This window comes from Scylla paramamosain, chromosome 1 (assembly GCF_035594125.1).
Source record: "Scylla paramamosain isolate STU-SP2022 chromosome 1, ASM3559412v1, whole genome shotgun sequence".
NCBI classification, from domain to species: domain Eukaryota; kingdom Metazoa; phylum Arthropoda; class Malacostraca; order Decapoda; family Portunidae; genus Scylla; species Scylla paramamosain.
Window position 1 is genome coordinate 6,083,673 of NC_087151.1, and position 17,830 is coordinate 6,101,502.

The window sequence follows — 17,830 nt, forward strand, 5'->3', positions numbered from 1 at the left end:
ACCTCAGCAGGATACCTGCTTGTAAAGTATGGTAAAATATGTTTAGAATAAGAGATTAAAAAGTTCCAAGATCTAATTGTCCCTAGAGCGAGGTGAAAGGCATGAGGGAAATTGCGACTCTTGTGACCACGATGCTAGGTGTAAAATAATCAATTAGTAAAAATAGATTGTGAAGGACGATCCCTTTAAAATTGGAGGATAAAATAATGGCACATATAAGACAGAAATATAAGAGGACAGAAGCAAATGGAATCTCTTGCTGTGGATATTCTCTTAGCGGGATTTTAGGAACAGGTGTCATTAATTTGTCTACATACCTCAGGAAAATGTATGCATTCCTCAAACAGGAAGTGAAAAAGGACAAGTTGGGACCACTACCATTTATTACCAATATAATGACCGCTACAACATTTTCAAGCTGTACAAAGCAAGGTTATCATTTACTTATGGCAGAAAACCAACAGTAACCATCAAATCAAGAACCTTCACACAAATCGAGTCCAGCATACTGCTTATAAACTCACTGTGGAGTAAAGGAAAACCAATGATACACATTTGTCCTACTTATACACATGGATGGAAATCTACATATTACCCCAACTGTCCCAAAAATGTCATTACAAAAGCTTATACAAGTTTATGCAGTTAAATATATAGATACTTAATATAGACTTAAAGATCTGAGGAAAGCCTGTATTCTCTTTAGTTTGTCACATCCACTGGAATTAGCAACTACTGCAACATAAAGTTTATAAGAATTCATCTTAATTATTAAAGGGAGATGGGATTCACACTTAAGGAGAAATATGAACTGCAGGACACCCATGATCTAAAAAAAAAAAAAAAAAAAAAAAAAAAAAAAAAAAAAAAAAATGCAGTAGTTACCAGGCAAAAAATAAGTCTATTGTTTGAAAGTTGCATAGAAGGAAAAAGAAAAGAAAATATATCATAAGTATACAATGTATATGATAAAAATATGATGAAGGCTAGTCTTTATGCAGGTTCACAAATATTCAGCAGCAAATACTTATCCCTAATAATCCTGTCAGATACTCATCCATTCTTCTATGTAATGGTAGCACCGCAGTATTTCGGTTTTACTCTTCAGTTTAATATTAAATGATCAGAATATAACAATTTCTCCCATCCAATGGCAATATAAAAAAACAGCTCAGAGACCATCCTAATGCAGGAGGAACCCATCACCATTACAGCTGAAATTAACACTGTAAACTGTGAGCTCAGCGCCTGACAGTGGTCCAGCCATCCTCATCTGTCACCTCCCGAGGATGCCGAGACCTTTCCTCTGGAGGATCCTCTTTCCTGGGTTCCTCCCGGGCACGCCAGGCATTTTGGCGTGGCCTGTCATCACGACGCTCATCCGGGGGAGGAGGGCGCCTCTCCCGATCATCTGGACGAGGCCTATATAGGGAGTTAAGGCAGTTAGGAAAAGGATTATACCACAGTCCATCATGAAAGTGTGCCTGGACTTACATTATCTTCTATTAAATACATAATAATATATGAAATAGTCACTGATGCTGAAGAATGTTTGCTTTGGAAATTTGAAGGATGATGGATAAAGGAAAATACTGATGAAAGGAGCACATGACCAGGCACTTACCTTTCTCTTGCTGGTGGTGGCCCAGCAGACCGCCAGGAGCCGCCTTCATCAGAACGTGCTGGACCACGGCGATCATCCATGTCCATACGGCGACCTCCAAAGCCACGGTCGCGGTCACGGTCATCTCGTCCCATGTCACGCCGCCCACCAAAGTCTCTATCCCTGTCTCCTCGACCAAAGTCCCTGTCTCTGTCTCCTCGGCCAAAGTCCCTGTCACGGTCTCCTCGGCCAAAGTCACGGTCTCTGTCCCCTCCTCGACCAAGGTCACGATCACGGTCTCTGTCTCCTCGGCCAAAGTCTCTGTCCCCTCCTCGACCAAAGTCACGATCACGATCACCACGTCCACCAAAGTCTCTGTCAGATCTTGAAGGTCCTCGGCGCCAGTCACCATCCCTATCCCTGCAAGAAAGAGGGCATTAAAATGTAGAGAAACATATCAATTACTGGAAAGCAGGGATAAGAAGACAGGTAATCATCACACTAGCATCCATAACAAAATTTTCCTTTAACTCTTAAGTGATTGCCATAGTTTCCACAATCAAACGTTCTGTGGTCATTCTCTCACTGTTTCTAAAACCAGTTGTATGCCATACTAAGTTGTTTGCATTAGTCTTCACTTTGTGTTCACTCCAGGTAAACAACATACAAACATAAAGGTTATTCCTATTCAAACTTTTTTCACTTGATTAATTCTAAATCTTAAACTGATCACTTTATCCACAGCAATAGTGATGCTAAATAATTGTAAATCTATGAACCATTTAATAAGCAATAATGTATCTAACATCCTGTTCAAATATTGCTCTAAACTGAACAGTTGATAAGAAATAACATACCTGTCATCTCTGGTTCCAAAGTTGCCACGTTCATCCCTGCTACCAAAACGACTGTCCCGATCACGATCCTCACGGTCTCTTCCATAGCGATCCTCTCTATCTCTCCCAAAGCGATCATCCCGATCTCTTCCAAAGCGGTCATCCCTGTCCCGGCCACCAAAGCCCATGCGATCGTCCCTGTCTCGTCGGAAATCCCTTGGAGGCTCATCGCGCCTGATGTCCCTATTGCCACGGTCCCGGGGTGGTGGCATTGGTTCATCCCTCCTAATGTCTCTGTTGCCACGGTCACGGGGTTCCCGGACAGGCTCTTCTTCCACATCGTCTTCTCCCTTCCTTCGCCAGGCATCTAGCTTCTCACGTTCCTTCTCTCGCCATGACCCTGCGAATGGTTAGCAAAAGTCAGTTTTTAATTTCCTGTAAATGTGTGTGAGTGAGTAAATTTATGAAAAATTGGTCATTTACTTCTTTAAGGCAACACCTTAATAACAGCTTTCTTTCCCATAAAGTGCTTTAAAATGTAAAGAGAGAGAGAGAGAGAGAGAGAGAGAGAGAGAGAGAGAGAGAGAGAGAGAGAGAGAGAGAGAGAGAGAGAGAGAGAGAGAGAGAGAGAGAGAGAGAGAGAGAGAAAATAATAATAATAATAATAATAATAATAATAATAATAATAATAATAATAATAATAATAATAATAATAAAAAAAGGATAAATGCCTGAAGTGTAATACTTCATATTACGTGTAACACTTCTTAACTGCCTGTATATCCCATTAAAAATACTGAAGAAAGCAGACTATGTTTTTTTGAGAAAAAATTTTTGCATAACCCAAAGTTTTTTCATTCAATGCTCACCTCCACCAGGCCTCCAGACATCTGAACGCTCACTGGCAACACGACTGGTGCTTCGGTCACCTTCATCGCCAGCTTCCTCCTCTTCCTCTTCTTCTTCTTCTTCTTCTTTAGGAGCAGGAACTGTTTCCTCCTTCGGCTCATCCCGAGGGCGTGACCGCCAACTCAGTTCCTCATTCGCAGGTACATTGGCCCAGCGTGTGGCATCCAGCTTCTGCTTCTCCTCTACGGCTCTCATGCGTTCTGTAAATTAACCGTGGAGGCTTAGAAGTTTTAAAGGATGTATGAAGAAAGTAATATGTCACATTAAAGAGCTGCATGCAGGTTTAAATACTAAGTATTGGATACTAAACACACCTCTCTGTGCCTCTGCCTGCCTGTCCAACTGTGCTTTCCTCTCCATGTATTCTTGTTCCTCCTTTTCCCTCTGCTCTCTCTCCAGTCTTTCTTTTTCCTCCCTGGCTTTCTTGAGCTCCTCATCTCTTCTCTGCTGCTCTTCCTCAGCCTTGATACGGAAGTAAGTCTCACGACGTTCACGCCGCCTGGAACAGCAAAGAAGTGAACATTGGTTTAATTTCCCAATTTTTTAAATTTCATCTATTTAATTCACAAATTCTAAGGATGAACTTAATGAATGTGTGCTGCATATGGTATTTAAATTTTGATTGAAAATGGTTTAGAAGTACTGTTATCAACGACAGATTAGGTACCTTTGGTCTTTCCTCTCAGCCAGTCGCTTCTTACGCTCCACCTCCAAACGTGCATTGAAATCATTGAGCTTCTTTTCAATTTCAGAGCGACGAGATGACTTCAACTGATTGAGGAAGTCAGTTCGGTCTGCATGCATGAGTTTCAGGCGCCTGCTGTGCTCCAAACTTATCTGGTGCTCCTCAACCAGCTTCTTTACACGCTCCTCTTCTTGTGATTGCCAAAAATCTTTGTCCTTTTCCTGGAGCACAAATAATAAAAAATGAAGATGTGCTAAGATATATTAATATGTAAAAACTACAACACAGACCAAATTTTTATGCCTTTGTTAAAAAAATTAAGCTTAATTCAAACTTCATAATTTTTAAAATTACAATTTGAGTCCATTTCCTCTAATTAGGATAGGGTCTTGATTTGATGTAACCTGAAAACTAAAACTGCTGTAGGTTCCATATTTAGGTTCTGTATGGTTTATTGAGAAAGAATTAATCATGTACAACTTATCAGTTTACTCTGAATTTTAAGTGCTCTCTCAAACAACAATAGCATAGACACATCAAGTACCTTTTCTTCTTCCAACATCTTCTTCAAGAGGGGTATCTCAACCAGTCTCTTGGCCCTCTCAAAGTAGTCAACCTTCTTCTCCTGTGCCTTGAGTCGCTGCTGGAGTTCCTTGCGTTCCTTTTCAAGCTCCTCCACCTGCCTCTGGAGAATCTCCTCTGCTCCAAGATTCAGCAGCTCCTGTATAATTTAAAATTATATTATTTTGAAGATAATAGGCACTTCATTCTGCAAGTTCTGTTATTTCATTGTACACTTTACAGCCACATCATCAACCACAGAAACATCATACTACATAATATGTGAAACAGCCTGTCTCCTTGGCACTTAATTACATTACTGTTGTTATTCATTCAATCTCAATTTCCTTGCATTATACCTCCCTCCAAACTCCTCTATTAATTGTCTCATTCCCTCCTCAGAATCAGAAACCAGAGCAATAATATTTGCAGCTATCACTACCCTTGACTACATATTTATCAATAATCAAGTTAGGATCCCCTTAAAATAGGATGGTCAAAACAACACATCTTGTCTCATGGTAAAAGTAATGATACAGAGGAGGACTTTCCACTCCCTTTACCCTATCCCTTTCGGTCACCCATTTTGATCTGCAAGGAAAACTAGTAGTATTCTTCCAACCCAGTTGTAAAGCATGCAACCAGGCATATGAAAATTTAACAACCAAGGGGATATCATACCTTGCTGTATCCCTACTCCAAGACACAATCATGTTACTTTCTACTGCACATGCATTATTATTATTCATACCTAAAATCAATTATGGGAATGTTTCATAACATAATTGGAGAGGGCCACTTCACTTGTCATTTTGGTGAAAGTCTTGAATGTAACAAGAAATTAAATTAAAGGACTTTAGGGTAGTTTTATTATAACTGCCTCCTGAAATATATTCAATAAAGGTCTGAACAACACTTACTTCTTCATCAAACTTTTCCATCATTTTCTGCCCATAGGAGGTTTGTGCAATCTGTGAAAGCCGGTCTTTGATTTGTTTGGTTTGAATCTGCTTGAGCTGTTCCTCTTGTCGGGCTTTCTCTCGGCGACTGGCTTCTCGTTCTAGGCGCTGCTGTTCCTCCTCCTTTTGCTTTTTCAGCTGCTCCTCCTACCAAAAAACCCACAGTATAATTACATTTAATTTCTTGAATCTAAAAAGACTGCTTTAAGCTTCAAACCCAGTTTGTTTTATATTATATTTCTATTTATGTGTGAAGAACATTTCTTATCCTTACGAGAGGTTAGGACTGTTGGCCTGTCACACCTCAAGGCTTAAGGTCAACACAAGAGAGTAAGACTTCTGCCTTTTCACTAACACTTGTGTGCATAGTCACAACTCAATTCTCTATTACATAAACAACTCAAGGCAACTGAGAACTATAACTTTCAAACCTCTAAGCTGAGCTGAACACAAATCATTATACTACAGGGCAGTTATTGGAAAATATGTTTAACATCAAAATTAAGAAGCAAAAAAAGAATGTGGTCAAGTCAGTCTTTCTCTTGTGATGAAGTAAAAGTATCCTTTACCTGAGCCCTCCTGATGGACTCCTCACGTTCCAAGTTTTGGTTTTCTAACATTTCTTTCCGTTCCTCAATGATGTGCTGCCGCTGGAGGATCTTGATGTGCTCGCGCTGCTTTGTCTGCTGGTAGAACTGGATGGTCTGTGCTCTCATTGGCTCCATCTCTTTCTGCAGGAAAAAAGAAAACCAAACCAGTGACAAATGACTTCAAGAAACATTATAAGCAAGTAAAACAAATTACTGTAGTATTGCCAATAATCCAAATTTAATTCTTCTATCATTTTAATGTCTTTACTTTCATTTTCATTCTCCACAATGAAGGTGAGAGAGAGAAGAAAAAAAAAAAAAAAAAAAAAAAAAAAAAATTGCAGGACAATATCACTCCTTGCTGCAATCAGAATTACATCACCTAGAAGAACGGTAATCCTCATTCATTTACCAACATCTACACATTTTTCTTCCTATATCACTGATCTTCATTTTATTTCCCTTTCATTGTTCTCATGATTACTGACACACACACACACACACACACACACAAAGATGAACTTTTCCATTACAGACTAACATTTTGCCCACACCATTCTTTTGCTGTTCAAACCACATTGTCATATTTTTTCACACTGTTGGCCATAAATATTGCAAACTCTTCTTATTGTTTAAGATTTATATCTGTACACAAAACTGTCAGAAAAAGTAAAACAAAAAGCAATTAAAATCAAATGCCTACCTTTCTATTTTCAGGAACTATGAGGTCAAGGCAGGCCTGTAGTGCTGAGCCCATCTGGACTAGCTGACAACGGATGGTCTCTGAGGGCAGGGACTGTAACATAGGTCCCTCAGGAAGATCCTCACGCTGTGATTCGCTCAGGTCTGCACCAAAGTGAACACATTCACTTCTGTGGTCAACACGGATCTGTGGAATTAACATGATGGTTAGTAAAAAGGTCAATCTTAGCCTGTATGGCAGCAATTAATTACTAGCTTCATTATTTTACTGCTCTAGAACAAATTTTCATTGATTTATTTTCTATAAAACAAATATATTAATAATAATCCTCACAACCCACTGGATGGTGGGTAGGTGTGAGCTCACTTTAGCTGCTGCACAGGTTTTAGTCACCGTGTGACCATCAAAGACTACTATCATGGTGCAGTATCACCACATATTGCAACAATCATGAAAATCTCTCCCCTCCCTACCCCTACATTCACTTACAAACACCCAACACTCACCCGACCCACCATCACGTCTGTCCTGTACACCAATCATCAAATTGAGGCTCATTATTTTGCTGACATGTGGTGTTAGCATGCATTCCACTATATAAGCAGCAGATATCTGCCACTTCACAGGAAAAAAAGATAAATAAATTAAACAAAAATATATAAAAACAAAACAAATAAGTAAAATCTACAAACCAATGGGCCCAAACAAGTGTGCCCATACCCCCTTCCCTGTGGTTGATGAGGCTGCATTATTTTCATGCACTCACCACTATAGCTCTCTATTTATCTCTTTCACACACAATCACTCTTGCTTACTGCAGTCTTCCCTCTCTTCACACAGTTCATTCACTCCATGCATGCCTTCCACTTAGCCTTCCACCACACACATCTTATTATTCTCTTTACTAGTTTTGTCCTCCATTCTCTCCACATGCCTATACCATCTTAATACACATCTATCTGCCTGTCAATACACCATTTCCTCTTACCTCATTTCTTATTCTGTTCCTCCATATTACTCTGCACATACTCCTCAAACACTTTGTTTCTATTACATTTAACCATTTCTTCTCTACTACTCCTATGTTCCATGTTTCAGCACCATACAGCACAGTGGGCACCATTATTCCTTCATAAATCTCTCTCTACACATACCCAGTGTCCTATGTTCAAAGATCTCAGTCCACCAAGTACTTTTCCTGCTTTCTTAACCCTGCCCTTCATCTGCCTCCTCTTCCATCCACTATAACTATCGACTCTAAATACTAGCCATTTTCCATTCGATCTTACATCCATCCTTTCACTGCCTATCCCTCTTGAGCATTATACTATTTTATTTTTACCAACATTCACTTTCAGCTTCCTCCTCCACCAGTCTATTCAACTTCCCCTATGAGTCAGCCACCAGAGCTGTACCATCAGCAAATAGTAACTGACTTTGATCTCATACCCTTTCTTTAAGTAAACTAAAATAAATGTCAGAAAAGCAAAGCATCAGAAAAAATTGGTTATGCATAACTTCTCACAATTGTAACATTAATTTTTCATGTATTGTTACCTGTAGGTCATTATGGCGCACTAGGTCAACGAGAATACGCTCTAGGTGGAAGCCGGTGACAAAGACACTGAGTTCAAGTAAGCGTTTGAAGGTGATGGACTGGTACAGCTGTGCCACCTGCTTCACCAGGCGTGTAATGGTCATCTCCTGCAGTGCTGGCACATACTGGGTCAACCCTGTGAATGGCAAATGCATTTCCTCAACCTCAATGAAGACATATGGTGCAGAAACACAATCACTATCTATAACAAATTTTCCTACAAGGAGACGGAGAAGCACATTACAGAGGTGACAACACTGTCATGAAATTAGCACTCTGTTACTTTGTCCTTAATCCAACTACTGTACTTCTCATGTCATTTAAGAATTAAGAAGACATCTGTTCTCTAGCCATAAGTAAAAGTATAAACTCAATCTACATACAACTACATCAAAAAGGGATAATATTCAACAAATACATCATTAAATTACAGCCTCATAATTTGCAACTTTAAAAAAGCAGACTGACCAAGCTCTGGATGCTCCTGTATCCATTCTATGTTGTTCTGCATTCTCACACACAAATTGAGGGGATCAAATTCCACTTCCATCAGCCTGTACAGGTTTTGCAACTCCTGAGGTACTGCTGACACAACGTTGAACCGGATCAAGTCGCTGGAGAAGACATGAGTTAAATTAAATGCACATCCCTTTTTTGTCATGTCAGTCACAAAGTACTAAAAAAAAAGTTAAAATTCTGTTAAAACATAACCTTACCGAATAAGAGAGACTCGTGTTGGTGGCTTAGGCAGAGAAAGGAGTGTGGCCAGTTTATCAATCTTCTCCAGAGCTGACTTTTCGGTTTCAATAAACCTATCAAACTCAGGGTGAGCAGATGGCAGAGGAATGGCAAGTGTTGCAATGAGCACAATGGATGCACGCTTTCCCACCTCCTCCGCTGTTGAATCACATAAATCATGTATAAAAATACATATAAAACAATAAGTGGTTTAAACACAGGAAATCATATAGTACTACTGAAACTGAGAGATATACTGTTACTATATACAAAATAAGTCATTTGTCACTGGTTTGGTTTTCTTTTTTTCCTGCAGAAAGAGATGGAGCCAAATAAATACAAAATAATCCGTCAACTCATCGTTCACTGAGTAAAAAACCATTCAAATGTGGCAATGAAAAAAAATCTATCTAAAATGAGACACATTGTTCCCAAACTTCAAGCCCAAGTACCTGTAATATTCTTCTTCTGATCTCTGAGCAGCTGGAAGAGCTTGAAGAGTGCAGCTGCATGGAAGAGCATGTTGCCAGCCTTCCAGAAGACCAGTGATAGTTTCTGGTAGTAAGAGGCCATGACATGGGGTTTGGGCATCTTCTTGGACTTGTTCATGAGGTCTGAAATATCCTCTATAGCCTTGTAGGCCTCTTGCCACAGTTCCATCTTGATAGCATAATTCAGCTGCTCCAACCGGGTTTCCAGGTTCATCTTGAAATTAAGGCTGTGTTTAGTATATTTACAAAATACATATATTGACATCAGAGGCATTACACAGGATAAATTTTTGGTATAACCTCAGTGCCCAACAGGAAATAGAGAAAATGATGCTTGGCATGACACAAAGAATACAAATTATCGTAGATTTATGAGACCAAAGCTGAAAGTGTGTTGACTGAAATCACAAGAATGGACTTATGCATGACACATAATACATTCTGAATATAGTTATCAAGATATGGCTATAATAATCATAAAAACAAGCTGAACTATGGTTTCCTAGACCTTTGAACCATTGTAAATTAAACTATTTGACTCTCTTGAATCTTGTATTACCTGCTGGGTCTCTGGATTGTTGAGATTGACTGCAGTGGCAGAACCCTGCTGTTTCTGGATGTGTGATAAGTGAGTCCGCAGGTTATCACACAGCTTGCGGAATTCTGTCTTGCGGCTGTATTTCTCACAAAACTTGAAAGCCTGAAAGTAAAAATTACACAAAATCAGAATTATCTATATGAAATGCATGAGGCCAGATGTGCTGTACTTGAACTCCTGGGATATTGCATGGTGGACCATGAGACTTTCCATTCCTATTGCAGGCCAACAGGGCTAAGAGTGTAAATGATGTGTGTGTGAATGTGTGGTGTCTTGTTTTGGGTTACCTCATGTGGGTTTGTTGGCCTGGTATATAAATAGATGAGTATAAAACATAATCTCTTCTATTTCTATCATCTAGAAAATAAATAAATAAATAAATAAATAAATAAATTTATATAATAGGTGCTCTCTCCCATTTTCACAATCAGAAAACTTAAAAACTAGCTACAAATAAAGAAAACAATTTGACGAGACTCATTTACTCACCTGCTTGGCAATGTCATGATACAAACGTTCCACGCGGGAGTTGGTTCTCAGCAGCTCCAGGCACTGGCGGTAACTCTCCCACAGGAACTTGACCCAGGGAGTCAGGATGGTTCGATCACTTCGGTCCTGGTGGAATAAAAAGGAGGGGTAAAGTAATGCTAGGGTGATTGAGCTGCCATGTGTAAACTCAAATAAAATAAAACCCATTATGAGAGGCTCATCAAAGCAAGTCACAAAACATACTACTGCTTACTATTTGCGACATAACTGAAAATGTCTACATCAGTAATGGAGCACAAAATTACTGGAGTAGAAAAGTACTGAGAAAAATACCAGCCATGTTATGAAGTGAAAAATGTAAGTGATAATTTTGGTATACATATGGCAAAGCAAAACATCAATGAAATAGATATATGCAAGTGAAACACCCATGGAAGTCATGGTTCATAGACCTAAGCAGTACAAACAAGTTTAAGAAGTGCTTGCAATAAGAACAAAAAAGATGATAATAGTAACATGCGTACATAGTAGATAAAATTTGGCTTGCCTAAAAAGGAGAAAAAAAAGAGGGAGTGGTGGAGGTCAAATTCAACTTGCTGAGGTACTTTGTTCACTCAACTAATTCCTTATCAAGACTTACCTGGGCATCTTCTCCAGAGACTGCAGAGAGGAGGATCTCCTCTGGGGTAGCCAGATTGTCCAAGTCATCGATGTCCACCACAGCCTGATGGCTCTCCTTGCGTGCTGCTTCTGTCCGCTCATCAGCCAGGGACAGGTAATGCCGCACCACAGTTTCCAAGGAGGATACATTCACCTGTGAAAGTAACAGGTTTCATGTAAGTATCAATTACATATCATAAATCATATATCAACTTTGTACTCACCAGGAACATGGTAATTACCAAATTTGCCAATGCATTTGAGAGAGAGAGAGAGAGAGAGAGAGAGAGAGAGAGAGAGAGAGAGAGAGAGAGAGAGAGAGAGAGAGAGAGAGAGAGAGAGAGAGAGAGAGAGAGAGAGAGAGAAAACATATAGTATCTAATGCTGCCATATCATCAAATGAGATGTTAGGCATAGAATGCAACAGCTGGTGGTACACTGATAAAGGGGTCTAGAGTGATCCAAGTTGAGCAGTAGTCAACTGAACACAAGAACTGTTGTTAATAATATTCAACTTATAATAATCACTTCAATATACCTATGTTCAAAAACTGGACATAACCGTGTCTGGATATTAAACCAGACACACATTGGTTAAATACCCACACATGCATGGTAGCTGCCAGTGCAACTCAAGCTTCCCACAGTGCCTCTCTTTGGCCAATGTCACATTATGCAGAGATGTGCCATTGTTGCAAAGTCTAGAACTGTGTGAGTGTGAATGTTTTGATCTCACATCCAGCGTGACACAGTGGTGTGGTGATGTAGTGCTGCCACATGGCCAAGAACTGTGTGTGTGTGTGTGTGTTTTGTCTTCAAATCTAGTGTGATTGAACAGTGCGGCAGTGTGGTGCTGCCAGTGCGATGTGGTGCTGTCAGTGTGTGCAGCTTCCCTTATTTAATGTCATGTTCTACCTAAAGAACATTACCATTACCTGTGAGCTTTTCTATCCATCTATCCATCATAAGCGCTTGTTTGAAAACTGGCAAATAATACTCACACTCTGGAAAATGTTCCTATACTGGTACAATCCCTCCTTGGCCAGGTGGGACTTCTTGAGGTCAACACACAGCTCCAAATACTTGAACATAATAGGCTCCAGCAACTTCTCCGAGTAGGTATTGCGCATTTTGCCACGCTTGATGACCTCATAAAGGACCTCGAGGGCCCTGTTGGGTTTCCCAACATCAATGAACTCTGTAACATGTATATAAGAATGTTATAGTAAACATGGAAGTGATTACCATAGACAAGTAGTTTAAATATTTCAAGTGTAAAGCAGAAAAAGAGAGTGATTTCATACTAATGTATATTTACAATGCAATTTTTAATTGTGTGGTCATATTAATTAATTTTCAAGCTGGCTTTAGTATGTTTGGGACAATGAAATCACTAGAATACTTAGTTCAAAGCTTCCATCATAAACATGATAACTTCTACTTGACTACAGTTCTAAAATACAAGGCATTATATTGACCTTTCGTAAGAATTTAATTTCACTACTTTCTTTTTCAGAATTGAAAGATCTTTTGTTCTTAATTTTTTTTCCCTTTAAACTCCTACTCCAAATGTTAGGGGCCTTTTTCTCATTAAATATCTGTTCCATTATCACACTTGGGGCAAGGAACTATAAAAGGACAAAGGCGTAACATGAGAAATTCACACAACCTGGTTTTCAGCTTGCCTGTGTGCCCGTGATCCTACCCACATGCTGGCCATCCCTACCATTTGAAAAAGAGAGGTAGTTGCTTTGTTATGCAAATTCTGATTGCAGTCAAAGCAGTCAATAATGCTATTAAGAGATTAGTCTATCAATATAAAATGCAACTAAATGGCTGTTCTTAAGAAATCCCTCAGGGGGATGGCTGTGAAAGGGTTTTATAGGGCAGCAGGTGACCACCTCACAAGGGACAGCCAGGAAACATACTTTACTTTGTTTGAGAAGTTTAGAGACATGAGCTGCATGGTGAGTCTAGAGACATGAGCTGCATGGTGAGTCTAGAGACATGAGCTGCATGGTGAGTCTAGAGACATGAGCTGCATGGTGAGTTTAGAGACATGAGCTACATGGTGAGTCTAGAGACATGAGCTGCATGGTGAGTTTAGAGACATGAGCTACATGGTGAGTCTAGAGACATGAGCTACATGGTGAGTTTAAACATGAGCTACATGGTAAGTTTATAGACATGAGCTACATGGTAAGTTTTGAGATATGAGCTACATGGTAAGTTTAGAGACATGAGCTAAATGGTGAGTTTAGAGACATGAGCTCCATGGTGAATTTAGAGACATAAGCTCCATGGTGAGTTTAGAGACATAAGCTCCATGGTGAGTCTAGAGACATGAGCTCCATGGTGAATTTAGAGACATAAGCTCCATGGTGAGTTTAGAGACATAAGCTCCATGGTGAGTCTAGAGACATGAGCTCCATGGTGAATTTAGAGACATAAGCTCCATGGTGAGTTTAAGAGACATAAGCTCCATGGTGAGTTTAGAGACATGAGCTCCATGGTGAATTTAGAGACATAAGCTCCATGGTGAGTTTAGAGACATAAGCTCCATGGTGAGTCTAGAGACATGAGCTCCATGGTGAATTTAGAGACATAAGCTCCATGGTGAATTTAGAGACATAAGCTCCATGGTGAGTTTAGAGACATAAGCTCCATGGTGAGTCTAGAGACATGAGCTCCATGGTGAATTTAGAGACATAAGGTCCATGGTGAGTTCAGAGACATGAGCTCCACAGTGAGTCTAGAGACATAAACTCCATGGTGGGGCATTGCTATTCTTACCTCTCATTGGGTGAGGGAATTCAGTGAATGTATGCATTCTACAGTGCCCCATTGTTTCTTTAATAACAAATCATACATATTCTTCAGCAGTATGAATGTGATCAATTCATTATCTAGAATAAATGTTTTAAGACTGGAGCACAAAAGTAAATGAAGTACATTTCTTGAAGAAGTCCTGTAAAATTCAGTGTGAGCAGGAGAATGAAATGAGTTACTTAGCAGCACCTGTGACCCATTTCAGGTCAAACATAAAAGTCTTGACTGCAGAGGATTGGAAGCAGCATAATCCCAAGGATTATGCTGCCACCAGACAGACCAACACCCTCAGGCCTGGTGGTGGGATGGCAGGTGCATTGTTGCCATGTCAATTTCTCTATAAATTGCATTGCTTAAAATAAGTTTTGCCTATTATTTCCAGGTGCATTACTAATTTCACTGTAAAGTCTGACTGAAAGAACAAATTATGCAATGTCAGAATATACACAATGAATTCAAGCATAAAACAGTGCAGCAAGGAAAGGCAATGCTGGGCAAGGCAGGGCAGGCCAGGCCAGGCCAGGGTTGTCTGTTTTTTTTTGTTAAATTGTTGTCGATGCTGTACACGTGTGTGTGTGTGTGCATGAGAGAGAGAGAGAGAGAGAGAGAGAGAGAGAGAGAGAGAGAGAGAGAGAGAGAGAGAGAGAGAGAGAGAGAGAGAGAGAGAGAGAGAGAGAGAGAGAGAGAGAGAGAGAGAGAGAGAGAGAGAGATTTCCCATAGGTGGGGAATCAAGTAGGGGATTATCAGCATGTGAAAGACAATGTCTATGAGTCTCCAAATTCAAGACAAACCTTCCACCATGGACTGGGAATCCCTCACCCAATAGAGATGAACCCAGAGCCTGACATGTCTCCACCTTGCAGGAGGAGCATATGTCTCTAAGACTCTCAAACAGAGTATAGGGCAATATTAACGACCACAGGAAGCCCAACAGTTCTCATACCACCCACCACCTCACAATATAGGTAACCACTTTCTGGATCTCCATCACAAGGGTGGAATGGGTTTCTCCAGTGACCACTACAGGTCTCTGAGGTGCCCAAACAATAAAATTTAAGTGGGATAATCATGGGGACATAAACCATTTTAGTCCTAAATAAGACTGCCACACTGGGCAGGCAGTTGTGTGCTCCCCATAACTGGACTCATTTACAGCCGAGTTATCCAAGGTAGTCCAGCTGTCTCTAAGATAAATTCACTAAAGACCTGTGGAATTCCATCACTACTTCCATAAATGTTCAACTGATGATATGGATTTGTGGATAGAGGCAAAGATACTTCACTGTCTTTATACTGCCTCTGACCACTAATGTTATGTAACTGGTTCAGTCAACTAACAAGTGTCCACTGCAGCTCCACTACTACTTTTTAGAGCAGGTAATTGGTTTCAGATGTTGTCCTGTCAGTTTTTCATTAAATAAGTTATCAATCTCCATGCAACTTTGCGAGACCCCCAAAAGGGACACAGCCCCGTCCTCTAGTTAATATTACATTAAATGTTTGATTACGTTTAATTCTGGGAGAGAGAGAGAGAGAGAGAGAGAGAGAGAGAGAGAGAGAGAGAGAGAGAGAGAGAGAGAGAGAGAGAGAGAGAGAGAGAGAGAGAGAGAGAGAGAGAGAGAGATTCTGCAATGTGGCAGTTTGGAAATTGTTGCATGACAATTTCGAGACTTATGGTGGTTGATGTTTACAATCAGTGCTCCAAGCTGATCTGTATATTTTAGCACAACACAGTACACTTAATGTATTTAGCACAGGGTAGGTTTCTGGTGAGTACTCTGCTTTTATGAAGCCCACAATAATTGAATAAAAGTCAAGGCGCCTTCCATTTCCAGCACATATTGAGGTTCTTGCTAACACTTTTAATATGCTACATAATGTAGTTCCTGCTTCATGACATTTCTTTCAGCCTTGCTATATATCAACAGAAAAATGTACAAGGTTAGGTTGGTGTACCTGGATAGGTCACATTAGTGTCATGGGGAGGGGATCCCAGGGGATGCAGATCCCTGGTTAGGTTAAGTTATGCCCATGGGGAAGGCCCCCACCCAAAACCACATTCCCACATGTCTCTAAACTTGTTGAAAGAGATGGGGTAGATTTTTGGCAAAAAGAGCTGGTGCAATAGTCGTAAAAAAAATACCATTATATGGAGATTCAAAGACTTAAGTATATAGGAATTGTGGTGTACTTCATCTTCCCCACTTAACAATCTTGTATTTGCACAGGAACCTCAGCTTACAGTTGTGATATGGTACGTTGTGGTAAAGCAAAAAGCATACATCAGTGACGTTAATAGCGACCCGTATACAATACCCAGTTTTGGTGGTGATAGCAATGAAGGTGGAATTTACTTATATTTTATATTTCATTCCCAGACATCAGAAGTCTGCTATAAAGGCAACATGGACTATATGACTGCCACTGTCGTACGAAATCCTTGAGCAGCAAGAATACTGGTGAGCTGGCCTTCTGTGCATGCCCATCATTGCATCAGCACCAATACATATGGCCAGTGAGATTATTGAGCTTCAAGGTTTTTTTTCTTTTTTTTTTCCACGACCTTATGTAGTGACTATATCTTGATCATTAAAACCTTTTTTATTCATATCAACAGAAGCCTTAAAATTGTCACTGAATAATCTCATAGGCTAAATTGTTATATTAGGACTATATAGGCCCACGGAACACACGGGCTGCAAGATGGTGTTTCTAACCAAACCAAATTAAGCATGTTCTATGTACAAAATAGCTTGCATCTTGGGATGTACATACGCTGAAAGCCAACTCGTTAGTGCTCTCGCACCTCAAAGATTTCGCATAACACCACCATGCCCTCATGCATTAGAATGGATAAGGTGGTTGAATTGCGATGCTCGTGTTAGTCTGACGTGAGGGGTGTGCCTATCCCTGAAAAATTATTTATGCGATTGTTAGAGGTTGCACCTTATTGAAATTATTGCCAAAACATAACCAATTCCTCAGCTACGGCATGTGAATGTAAGACGCATCAAATTTGCTTTTGTTGAGAGCGCCTGCATATTGACCCCATTCTTCCCTCTACCACTATCCGAAGGAAGGTAATTAACACAAACAAAAATTGTGTGCAAACTATTTTACGTTCACAAAGGGTCATCTGGGTGGTGTACGGCCAGCATCAGCCCAAATAATCCCAGCCATGACCACCACCTCCTCGTGTCCCCAGCTGGCCAGACGTAAACATGGCTCCTTCCACCCAACACTGCTCTCCACTCACCGCTGGCCCGCTTAAGGGCATTCTCCGGCCTTTGGTACGATCGCGACATCTTGGCTCTTCTACTGCATCACCCGTACAAAGTAAAGTTAACCAGAGAAGGCAGTGGGCGTGAAATATGTGGCCTCTGCCTGCGCCGGCCACACGGTGCCTCTCACGTCCCCGGGAAAGGAAGTGACGTCATGAGTTGTCATCAATGTAAAAGATGAAAGTTACATATATTTACTTAAAGCATTGTTCTATATCTATGTTTTTTATATTATCTATAAATGTCATTAGACCATTTTATGTACAATTAACTTTATATGTCTTCTTTTGCGTGACTGAT

General features: G+C 40.2%; 1 protein-coding gene across 1 annotated transcript; it reads right to left on the reverse strand.

Moving 5' to 3' along the window:
• Window positions 1-365: 365 nt before the first annotated feature.
• On the reverse strand, window positions 366-17,681 carry LOC135096621 (eukaryotic translation initiation factor 3 subunit A-like). The gene is made up of 19 exons (XM_063998287.1): window positions 17,506-17,681; window positions 12,421-12,617; window positions 11,400-11,573; window positions 10,760-10,885; window positions 10,232-10,372; window positions 9,634-9,886; window positions 9,160-9,340; window positions 8,912-9,057; window positions 8,404-8,579; window positions 6,847-7,032; window positions 6,123-6,284; window positions 5,515-5,700; window positions 4,578-4,754; window positions 4,016-4,254; window positions 3,663-3,847; window positions 3,309-3,548; window positions 2,461-2,839; window positions 1,625-2,023; window positions 366-1,422 (listed from the first exon to the last, which is right to left on the reverse strand). The coding sequence occupies exons 1-19, from the start codon at window positions 17,552-17,554 to the stop codon at window positions 1,242-1,244; spliced, it is 3,777 nt and encodes a 1,258-aa protein (XP_063854357.1). The 5' UTR covers window positions 17,555-17,681; the 3' UTR covers window positions 366-1,241.
• Window positions 17,682-17,830: the final 149 nt, after the last annotated feature.